At 47.0% G+C, this 12,268-nt stretch overlaps 1 protein-coding gene across 1 annotated transcript in view; it reads right to left on the bottom strand.

Moving 5' to 3' along the window:
• Positions 1-12,268, bottom strand: part of fras1 (Fraser extracellular matrix complex subunit 1) — a 398,900-nt gene that overhangs the window by 373,546 nt on the left and 13,086 nt on the right. Inside the window, exon 3 of the mRNA XM_041181003.1 lies at positions 10,596-10,703. Within this exon, the coding sequence (XP_041036937.1) occupies positions 10,596-10,703 (108 nt within the window). The remainder of the gene's footprint in view (positions 1-10,595; positions 10,704-12,268) is intronic.

The raw sequence follows: 12,268 nt of genomic DNA, 5'->3' as shown, positions 1-12,268 counted from the left end.
GAGAACTGTCGGCGCGACATTAGTCGTCTCAATTTCTCTGCTCCTCTCACCCATTCTAACCTGTCTCTCTCTGAACTTACTGCACTCCATTCTCTCAGGTCCAACCCTGACATTGTCATCAAACCCGCTGACAAGGGTGGTGCTGTTGTTGTCTGGCGCACTGACCTCTACCACGCGGAGGCTGAGCGTCAACTCGCAGACACTTCCTCCTACCTCTCCCTGGACCATGACCCCACCACTGAACATCAAGCCACTGTTTCCAGGACTGTCACTGACCTCATCTCCTCTGGGGATCTCCCTCCCACAGCTTCCAACCTGATAGTTGCCCAACCTCGGACGGCCCGCTTCTATCTCCTACCCAAAATCCACAAACAGAACTGCCCCGGTAGACCGATCGTCTCAGCTTGCTCCTGCCCCACAGAACTCATTTCTCGTTATCTTGACTCCCTTCTCTCTCCCCTTGTCCAGTCCCTTCCCACCTACATCCGTGATTCCTCTGACACCTTACGTCACATCAACAATTTCCAGTTCCCTGGCCCCTACCGCTTCCTCTTCACCATGGACGTCCAATCCCTCTACAGCTCCATCCCCCACCAGGATGGTCTGAGGGCCCTTAGCTTCTTCCTCGAACAGAGGCCCGAACAATCCCCATCCACCACTACTCTCCTCCGTCTGGCTGAACTTGTTCTCACGCTGAACAATTTCTCCTTCAACTCCTCTCACTTCCTCCAAATAAAAGGTGTGGCTATGGGTACCCGCATGGGCCCCAGCTATGCCTGTCTCTTTATGGGGTATGTGGAACATTCCTTGTTGCAGTCCTACTCCGGCCCCCTTCCACAACTCTTTCTCCGGTACATCGATGATTACTTTGGTGCTGCTTCATGCTCTCGTCAGGACTTGGAAAAATTTATTAATTTTGCTTCCAATCTCCACCCCTCCATCATTTTCACGTGGTCCATCTCTGACACTTCCCTTCCCTTCCTTGACCTCTCTGTCTCAATCTCTGGTGATAGACTGTCCACCAATATCCATTACAAACCCACCGACACCCACAGCTATCTCGACTACAGCTCCTCACACCCCACTTCCTGTAAGGACTCCATCCCATTCTCTCAGTTCCTTCGCCTCCGTCGCATCTGTTCCGATGATGCTACATTCAAAAACAGTTCCTCTGACATGTCCTCCTTCTTCCTTAACCGAGGTTTTCCACCCACGGTCGTTGACAGGGCCCTCAACCGTGTCCGGCCCATCTCCCGCGCATCCGCCCTCACTCCTTCTCCTCCCTCCCAGAAACATGATAGGGTCCCCCTTGTCCTCACTTATCACCCCACCAGCCTCCGCATTCAAAGGATCATCCTCCGCCATTTCCGCCAACTCCAGCATGATGCCACTACCAAACACATCTTCCCTTCACCCCCCTTATCGGCATTCCGTAGGGATCGCTCCCTCCGGGACACCCTGGTCCACTCCTCCATCACCCCCTACTCCTCAACCCCCTCCTATGGCACAACCCCTTGCCCACGCAAAAGATGCAACACCTGCCCCTTCACTTCCTCTCTCCTCACCGTCCAAGGACCCAAACACTCCTTTCAAGTGAAGCAGCATTTCACTTGCATTTCCCCCAACTTAGTCTACTGCATTCGTTGCTCCCAATGTGGTCTCCTCTACATTGGAGAGACCAAACGTAAACTGGGCGACCGCTTTGCAGAACACCTGCGGTCTGTCCGCAAGAATGACCCAAACCTCCCTGTCGCTTGCCATTTTAACACTCCACCCTGCTCTCTTGCCCACATGTCTGTCCTTGGCTTGCTGCATTGTTCCAGTGAAGCCCAACGCAAACTGGAGGAACAACACCTCATCTTCCGACTAGGGACTTTACAGCCTTCCGGACTGAATATTGAATTCAACAACTTTAGGTCGTGAGTCCCCTCCCCCATCCCCACCCCCTTTCTGTTTCCCCCTTCTTTTTTTTCCCAATAAATTATAAAGATTTTCCTTTTCCCACCTATTTCCATTATATAAAATAAAAAAAAAAACCCACTAGAGCTATACCTTGAGTGCCCTACCATCCATTCTTAATTAGCACATTCGTTTAGATAATATTACCAACTTTAACTTTACCACATATGTGTTCTATTGTACTATTGTTGTTGACATCTTTTGATGATCTGCTTCTATCACTGCTTGTTTGTCGCTACAACCACACCAACCCCCTCCACCTCTCTGTCTCTCTATCTCTCCGCCCCCCACACACACACCTTAAACCAGCTTATATTTCAGCTCTTTCCTGGACTCGAACTCAAGTTCTGTCGAAGGGTCATGAGGACTCGAAACGTCAACTCTTTTCTTCTCCGCCGATGCTGCCAGTTTTTACTGGCAGGATGGTGCCCGCCATGGAAACCTTGGTCCAGAACATTGGCCCTGCACTGCTGTGTGGGCTGAACTCCATCACTGACGCCATAGTTGGCTTCCAACAGTGACAGTACGAGAGAGGGTGTGGGGCAGCTCGATTTCACTCCAGCTTCCCGTTCTCCTCAAGGGGTCAGCCAGGGGCCCCCAGGCACCCATAGGGAGGAGGATCAGCAGGTGCACACCCCAGGGCCATCCACCCAGGTGACTCCAAGAGTATCCGGTCCATTTGAATCCCCTCTTCCTGTGACCTCAGCAGCTCCAGCTCCTGCTTCACAGGCCGAGGAGGGTGCCATGGCCACACAGCAAGACCCTAAAAGCAGGCCGGGGCCCTCCAGGTCTCGGCACTCCTGAAGATACCCCCGCCAAGGTCATCACAGACAGAGCGTAGCAGTCAGCATGCTGTCTCCACCTCCGTTATGGATGTTGGGGGAGCACCAAGGTAAAGTGGCAGGGTTAGGATGGTTAAGAAGATTTAGTTGCACACCCTGGGCACGGGTATTATTCCCTTGTACTTAATGTTCAATATTGTAAATAAACTCCCAAGAATGTCTCCTTGCCTATGGCTCCTTGTTATGATGAGCGGTGTTCATGTCACTCAGATGTGAAACCATGGTTCCTGCACAAGATAAAGGCAGGTGTCTCAGTCAAGGGCCTCTTCCCTGTGCAGTGTGAAACCATCAGAGCAAAGTGATGGCCTGGCTTCACACTCACTGGACACATCAATGATGCCTGCACCTCGATGGTGCTTGTCATTGCTGCCAGAATATAATAGCAGACATCACAGAGTTGCATCGTTCTCTATGTGTGCTCTCAGCACCTTTGAGATGGGGCTGGCCCCTGATCTTTTCAGCATCTGTGAACGGTGATGCTGTGCTCCTGAAGGTGCCAGGTGCTGAAGGCTGACAAAGGATCAGATGCATTTAAAGTTTCACAGCTGTGTCTCCATGATATGACCTTGATCATAGAGCATAAGCGAACTGCCCTCAGCCAGACAGGAGTCAAACGTTCACAGATGCAAGGTGCAGATGTCAGGACTGTCCTCATTGCATTGCGTCATCATCCTCCACAAGTCTTCTGGCTATGAAAGCCTTCCAAGCAGGCCTACCTTGTCTGGCCAGTGCGATGGCCTCATCACCCACATCCTCACCTTCAAATACCTCATCACCATCATCCCCTTGGATGTCCTCCTCATCAGAGGATACATGCAGCTCCTCCATCTCTTCCTCAGCCAGACCCCGGCCCCACTTTGCAGCACCAGGTTACGGAGCAGGCAGCAAGTGACAATGATGCGTGACACATTCTGGGAACTGTATTTCAGTGCTCCACCAGATCCATCGAGGGACTGGAACCTCATTTTCAAGATACCTACAGTTTGCTCCATCAAAATCTGGGTCACAGCATGACCCATGTTGTACCTTCGCTGTGCTGCAGTCTGAGGCCACCGCACAGGCATCATCAGCCAAGTCCTCTGGGGCAGCCCTTATCCCTGAGAAACCAATGCTGCAACCTCTCTGCATGTATCTCTGGACCGAGGAAGATGTCAGGGGTGACCTGCTAAGGATGTAGGAGTAATGGGAGCTCCGTGGGAATCACATGCAGACCTGCTGAACTTTCATTGAGCCCTTGCAGTTCATATAGTTGGCTGTTTGTTGTCATGGAGTACTAAACACCACATGAGTGCAGTCGATGGCACCCTGCATGTGTGGAAAACCAGAGATCTAATCAAATCCCAACGCTCTTGCTTCCTGATCCTGGTTGAAATGCACAAAGTTCTGTGTCTTCGCGAAGATGGCATCCATGACCTCCTGGATACACTTGTGCTTGGAGGCTTGTGAGATCCCGCATAGGTCATCTGTGGAGCCCTGGAAGGAGCCAATGGTGTAAAAATTGATCGCCGCTGTCACTTTCACGGCCACAGGCAGTGGATGCCCTCCATGTCCCCGTGGTGCCAAATCCTCCAGCGGGTGGGATATGTGACCGACAAGTTCCCTAGACACACGCAGCCTTCAGCGACACTGTTTCTCAGTTATCTGCAGGAATGACAGGCACCATCTTTAGATCCTGGGTCTAGCGAGGTTCCTATGAGCGATGGCTCACTGTGGATCTTCAATTGCATGCGCAGCAGGCCCTGCCGTCCCTTCACCTTGAGGGAGGTGCTCCTCCCTTTGCTGAACTAGGCGCCTCCGCCGCTCTCTTTTTCTTCTCTCTGTAAGACATGATGAATACCACTAAATCACCAGGCTATATGATCCTGATGTTCTCCTCCTGTAGTATCAAAGAGAGAGACACATTGGTTAGCATGGGTGTACCACGAACCTCTCTTGGTTAAGTCTGGAGGTCCCTTCATGCATGCAGGAAAGCGCTGGCCACCACTTGAATGGTCAGTGTGTCATGCACTCATTGGCTGTCCGAAACCCCACCCACCTCCGCCCCACTCCACATGACCGATTGGCAGCAACTTTGCCCACTGGACTGCATGCTGTGCTCTCAGCTCAGGCGCAAGTATTCTCCTAACCCATACTGCAAGGCTGCACTGTTAGCTTGAACCATAATGGGTACTTGTCCAAACCTTAATAAAGGCATTGCAAGGGGCTCTGAGTGCCTCCACCAGTGACTGTGCCATGGCCACCGTTCACAAGGGGTTTTTACAATTTGCTCAGTCTGCCAATTGCTCTGCTGCCCTCAAAAATGCACGTTAATTTGCAGTCTGTGCCCGAGGGGTAAAACGTTCTGGAGCATCTGGAGCACTTTCATGCTTTTGCATTGCTTGAGTCAGCAGAAAAACTTCAGAGGTCTGACTCCAAGCATGACAAGGGAGATGTATCTGAACAGTCTCAGCGGCGGAAAAATGCTCACTTTTGACAAGCTTTTCCAAGTGCATGGCTGCTTCCCTCACCCCTCCTTGCCCATCCCCTCGGCATGTGCTTGAGTCTTTACTTCACTCTGTCTTTGTTGCCTTGCCCCCACCACCCGCCTTCTCTTTCCCTGTCTGACCCACACTGGAGCCCTTGCCCCAGCACTGCACTGAAAGCCAACCGAGAAAAAGTGACTTGCCTGTACCCCCCCCTCCACCCCTGCCCGCAAATCCACAGCGCCCCATCCTTAATGTCCTACAGGCAATGCTCTCCAGTGCTGTGCAAGGTTGCATGCATTCACCTCCAAGTTCCCCTCAAAGTTCAGGTCACCAGGTGCACACCCTTTAAAGGCAGCTGTGAAACAGGCCATTCTGAAGTCACACTGACGTGGGCAGTAAATTTGACATGGGATGGTTCTGGTGAGCAGGGCTTTTAATTAGAGGCAAATGTACTAAAATGACATTCCTGACAACCAGTGGTGGGAGACGTGGCCCGCCATTGACGGGTTCAGCGGACAATTGCAAACTGGTTTCACGCCGGCGTTAAACCAATTTATGGCCTTCTCGCCATATTGTTCCCCCCTGCCCACCATGACACCCAATGCCAACAGAGCCAGAAAATTCCAGTCAATGCCGGTGAGGTAAAAATAGGTCAATCAACTGTTACAGTCACATATTCTTTCCACCCAAATGTGGATTGTGTCAAGAGAAAGCTGTTTGAGCTACTTACCATAAGGATCTAACACTGATGGTTACAGGCTAACCATTGGTAATGCCCATTGTGTGCCAAACAAAACCTGCACTATACAACATTGAAGAAAATTGGTTTTAGCGTGATTTTTTTTTGTCCTCTGTGTAGTGGTTTGGCACCAATATACTAAATCAATCTGATGACAGCACTGACAATCTGCTCTGCTGTCTTCTAAAATGTTATAACGTCACCTAACAACAATTCAGGAAGGAGGCAGAACAAGAACACAACATTTTCATTTAAAGGGCTGCCATTGAAGGGCTGAGTGGGTTCTTAAATGAAGAAGTGAAATGGCTCCTACAACAGAGAGAAAAAGGTGGCCATTTAATTTATCTGAGGCTGATGTGGAAATGCTTTCGTCCCAAATTAGAGAATGGAGGGATACCATTGTTGGAGACCCAGAGGGGAAGTCATCACATGGGCAGCATGGAAGGAGGCAGCTATAGCTGTGAGTGGGACTTCCATATCTCCAAGGAACCCCTTACAGAGTAAGATGAAGTTTAACTCATAAAGCTAGCCAACCTAAGAGTGTCATCAGATGAATAACAGAACAGTTTAGAGAGTAACAGAGAGCTAATGGATACTCTCTGGCACAGGAATCAGTGCCTTTTTCCTTTGGGGTATGACATGCATCATGTTCCTTTTCCCAGCAACAAAGTGACTTGGCAGCACTCATGTCAATTCTCTCCCATTCTAGCACACTGAAGTTCTCATCCTAGGCCATTCCTCCCTTCCACCTATCATTCCTACCATCCATTTCCAGAACTCTGAGACATTGTGATGACAGGATCTGGGATCTGCAGCAACCAATTAACTGCAGGAATGCCAGAAACTGTCAAACCAATGGGAGAGAAAGTGCACAAATCCAACATTTAACATCACATGAAGAAACAATTGCAGCAATTGGCTTCACCTCTGGTCAGGCAGATGGTCATGGAGATTGGGAGCCCTGTATATATCTTAATTTATCTCATGTTTCTATGCATTCTTCAACCTCTCCACCAGCTGCCACAAAGTTGATGATTAAAATAGAATGTTGCTCAAGTGGAAGAATGCTAACAATCCTGTTTTTTCCTCCAGAGGCTGCATGCTGGGGAATAACTACTGGAAAGCAAGATACTGTAGTCTTTGCTTCTTCTCCAGGTAGAATTCTCAATTATTCAAGGGTCACCAAACCACAGCTTATGGCATGATTTTACTTCAGGGCAGGGGGAGGAGACAAGACCCAAATCTACCTCAGTTGGAATGGGGATCAAGTCCTGTACTGTTGGTAGTATTCTGAACCACACACTGGCCATCCAACAAACTGAGCTAACCAGCCCCTGCAGGGTCCTCTCACAAAATTAGTGACTGCTCAGATAACCTGGGCTGAATTTAATGGTTGTGGTGGTTCCTCCATCCAGCGGCCATAAGGCCATTTTTGGAAGCCTCAACACAATTCACACCCATCAGGAATTAACTACCTGGCACTGGGGCTTTCATCCCTTTAAGTGTGAAGATTCCACCTTCAAGAGCTGCCAGCCAATTGGATGGCCAGCAATTCTTCAGTCCCAGCAGTACCAGTGAGAGCAGTGGCCATTGCTGGTACTACAGCAAACCCTGAGCAGCAATATGGAGAAGGCCCAGGAACCAAGGTAAGTGGATCAGGCTCACTGGGACCAATCAGACATGCAGTGCTTTGCAACAAACACCTACATCTTAGATGCCAGGCCCTCAAGATAGCAAGTGGAAGAAGTGTTAGAATACAGAAGAAAAATGCTTGCGTGGACGCAAAAGGTGCGTGCATTGACAAAGCCATAGAATATTTCTATAAATAGTTGCAATAAATCACTTGACAATTTGATGTAAAGACAGCTTGGTGCTTACCTGGGGAACAGGAAATGTGCCAATTTTAAGGCTAAGAATGAGGATGTGCTGGTTAGCTGTGAGGAACAAATATTTTGTTTTGACAATTGGCAGGTTAATGAGGAGTAGCAGCTCTTTGATGGGCTTAGACTTCCAAATAAAATGATCTGGTTCCTGCTGTCGCTGTATCTGAGCTAGAGTTTCAGCATCAGCATTGTCATCATTGGGGTCTCTGGCATTTCTAGCACAATCAGCTCACAACATGCTACCACAATTCGCATGACCGTGTTGAGGGCATACTAAAAGGCACCCCAACAGTTTGTTCAATTCTTAACCATATCTGCATGTTTATTTCATTATAGGGCTTCTCTTCAATACTGGTGACCTTATAAGTAAGGCACCATAAGTCAATTATAATAGTGGGTATCTCTCATCATCCAGCAGCCATAATGTCCCTGCCTCTGATCTTGAAGTAGTGCTGAAACACTGCACTGACAAAGTATAAAATCACCACAACAGCTCCCAGCATGCTGTGAATTCACACTAAAGAAGCTTTGTCTGTCAATGCAGATGACCTGCACATTCAGAGGTTCATATAAATAGAGGGTTTACCTTTGGCCCATATAATGTCACTCTGGTGCAATCAATAGCTTCCACAGCTCTGGGACACCCAACAATTTCAAAAAAATGTTTTGTCCTTAGAATTTTTTACTACAACTTCTCTTGTAGTTTCATTTATAAACCTGGATGCCTCTCTTGTCTAGTTCAATATCCAAATCATTATTGTACACAGAACAGAAATCTGTGCAGCATTACTATCTAGTTTTAACCGTTCTGAAATGTTACTGAGGTATGCAAGATAGAAACTGATATGGAAGGGGTATTTTGGAATAGTGCATTAAGATAAAAATGAGAGGGCACAAGTGGACACAGGTTCAAACTAGTAAAGATTAATAGCAAGTATCAAGAGTTTGTTCTTCATGTAGTGACTGAACAGCACTTAGAATAAACTCCAGGAAGAGTACTGGAGGAAAAAAAAACAGGATCATTTAAGAAATAACCAGATTAAGCCATGGGGGATTGTCAATGTTGTTTTAGACTTGGATAACTTCCTGTGTTGAGAGATGCATGAGGCGGATGAAACACACACTTATGTCTACGCTTCATCTGTTTCTGTAGCTCATTTTTCCTGGAACAGGTCACTAGCCTGAAGCCAGGAGCTACAGCTTGGGGAGCACCACTCCTCATCAAGCATAGCTGGCCAGGAGACTCCGTCACTCTTCCTGCCTGCCACAGGCTTACTGGAAGGGTTTGCAGATTGATAATCAACCTATTTGGCAACACGATGAATGCACCTTCCGTGGCCATAATGTCCTTGAATGAATCTCAAACCCGGATCTTCTGGCTCATAGACAGGGACAGGGACACCACCCACATAGCCACAAGACCTCCAACATTGTTTTGAATAGATGAATTAAGATGGTCCGACTGGTCGAGATCTTATGATATAAAATAGGAAAAGTACAGGCAGCCCCTTGTAATGTATGCATTTTCACTTGAAAAATAAAATGCATACCTGCCAACTATGCCTTATTTCCAATACCACACACGAAGACCTCAATTCTATATTTTTCATATATGTCAGTGTGGGTTGTGACACATTGTTTCTTGTTTCGCCTCAAGGCACTGTTTCAGTTCACTTGTTTGGCAGCTTTGCACTGCTGAATAAATATTAGTTCCTTGCCAGCATGGATTTTCTCTTTAAGTACAGGGAATTCCATGCAGGCGCTTGAATGGCACGACACAAACAGTGCATTTATTTCATCCATGTTAAACAAGCAGTTTAAATTGAAAAATAATTCTGTGACCATTGCTATTGCCACAACTTTCTGCCTTGTACATAATAACCATGATTGGCAAGATTTTGGCATGGATTTTTATCTGCTATCCTGCTCTAAATTGAGGTCAGAATGCCAGTTCTCCTTCCAGACGACATAGGGCTACTAATTCGCATAGGGCCTGAGACATGAAATTCCCCTCAGCTCTAAACACAGCACCGGACAGAGTAATTGGTGGTTGGAGGGTGAGGTGTGTGTGTGTGTGTGTGTGTGTGTGTGTGTGTGTGTGTGTGTGTGTGTGTGTGTGTGTGTGGCGGGGGAGGGGCGAGGGGGGGGGGGCATTCTCAAACCAGGAAATTCTTTAGCACCCTCCTGCCTACCACCCAAGGATCTGGACACCCTAGACTTAAGGGTGAAAGTGTGGCCTACCTGGGTCCAAGTCTGGATCTTCACCTGGGCTCTCCTTAAAAAGCAGGTACTAGCCCAATTGGTCAAGCTTCAGTGCCAGTATCCCTGCTGGCCTCCCAAACAGTTCACTGGTGCCGCATTTCACATCCATTTCTTCCAGCAGGTGCCCAGGATGTAACTAAAACACCACTGGCATCCAAAGTTATGGTAACAAAGTGACTCTGCCATAATCCCAGATAATCTGGTATGTTAGGAATGGAAATCAGTGGCTCCTGCTCCATTTTCCTTAAGAGAGTAAATTTTCAGATCTCAAAAGGCATAAATAATTGTAAATAAAGCACAACTATTCAGGTACAAAGTATATTTTAAATAATGTAATGCATGATCTTATAAACCTGCAAAACATCACCCACTAACATCCTCAAACAAGGCTCTCATTAATCATCAACCATGTCAAAAGATATCAACAACATAACCATATAATTACCTTCTGAAAATCACACTGAGGGTTCTGACACTGGGTAACCTTGCAGATGACAATATCACTGTGGCAGCTGCAATCCTGGCAAGAGTCTGGCTTCCAAACAGTATTATTCTGTAGAAAAGAGCAGAAAAGATGATGCATTCAAGACATGTCAATATTCCTAGATTGAATTCTGCCATTTTGACTACTTTGTGGATTTAGGTTTCATCAAGCTTACAACATTCTACACATTTGACAGTCAGCATTTTGGGAGCCAGTCCATATGTGGACAAAGTGGACCAAAAAATTCTCTCATCAAGGTCACTTCTGCCCTTCTGCTGCAATGGTTTGAAGCGATTCCAACCACTGCAGACTGCCGGCTAAAATTCTTAAGAAATAGGAATTCCCACCAAAGTATCGTCATGGTCACTTCAGTAACTCAGAGTAATAGTAGAAGCACAAGACTAGATGGAGGAGAAATGAGAAGGGTAATGGAAAAAGGGAATGGAGAGGGGAAGAGTGAAAAGAGAGAACCCAGGAATGACACTGTGGGAATGACATGGGGAGAGTCAGGAACGGCTATTTAAAAGGAAGAATTGAGAAGCAAAATAGGAGCAGCCATTTGGGAAGAAAAACAGAAGAGTGGGAGGGATTGAAAACAATCAGGAATAGATTGATCAGGGACCAAAATGATTTCAGAGATTGGGAAATTGGTGTGAAAGAAAATTACATTTGGTGAGACTAGGGAAGGAGAATGAACATCCAGACTATAAACTAGATGATGTAAATCTATAGGATGAAGCACATCAAAAGTTTTGGAGGGTTGATGGACTGATTATAGAAACCAACTGCACAGAAAATGGCAGTAGCTATAAATAATGCAAATGTAGTTATACAGAAAACAATCACAAGCTGTGGTATTGAGACAATGGGGAGAATTTTCGACTCGGCGAGCAGGGGCGGGGCCCACTGGCCAAGGCGTAAAATGACACTGGGTGAGGTCAGACGTGCGTCCCGAGGTAACCGCGCATCATTTAGATTTTCAGTTCAGTGGGCACGCAGCCGACTCAGCTGTGTGCCCACCGAACTGTCAAAGGCCTGTTAAGGCCATTAATTAACTAATTAAACCTATTGAGAAAGCTGCCTGTCCAACCTTAAGGTTGGTGGGCAAGTGAAGAGCCCAGGCAGCCTTCCCATTTTTCATGAAACCTCATCCACGGACGGGATGAGGTTTCATGAAGGGTTTCTAAATTAAATAATGTTTTTCATCAAAGTTCATTGACATGTCCCAGCTCATGTGACACTGTCTCATGGACTGTTCCCCTCTCAAAGCACATCTAAATGACAACATAAATCATATGTATACCTCTACTGCATTGCTGTGATGAGGTGACAAAGAAGTTGATCAAAGAATTCCATCAGATTAGTCAGATGTTTTGCCATTAACAAATCCATGCTGGTTCTCCTTGATAATAGTTTCCAATTAATTCCCCACCATTGATATTATGCTGACTGGCCTGTGGTTTCCTGGTTTATCCATCTCTTGAATAATGATGTAACATTAACAGCTGTCTAGGACTACTGCATCCAACGAGGATTGAAAGCTTGTGACCAATGTCCCTCTATTTCTAACTTTGCTTCTTTCAGCAACCTAGGATGCATCTCATCTGGGCCCGGTGACTTAATTCAGTCACGCT

This window comes from Carcharodon carcharias, chromosome 1 (assembly GCF_017639515.1).
Source record: "Carcharodon carcharias isolate sCarCar2 chromosome 1, sCarCar2.pri, whole genome shotgun sequence".
NCBI classification, from domain to species: Eukaryota; Metazoa; Chordata; class Chondrichthyes; order Lamniformes; family Lamnidae; genus Carcharodon; species Carcharodon carcharias.
The sequence above is the reverse complement of the archived record's forward strand: the minus strand, read 5'-3'. Positions and strand labels throughout refer to the sequence as shown.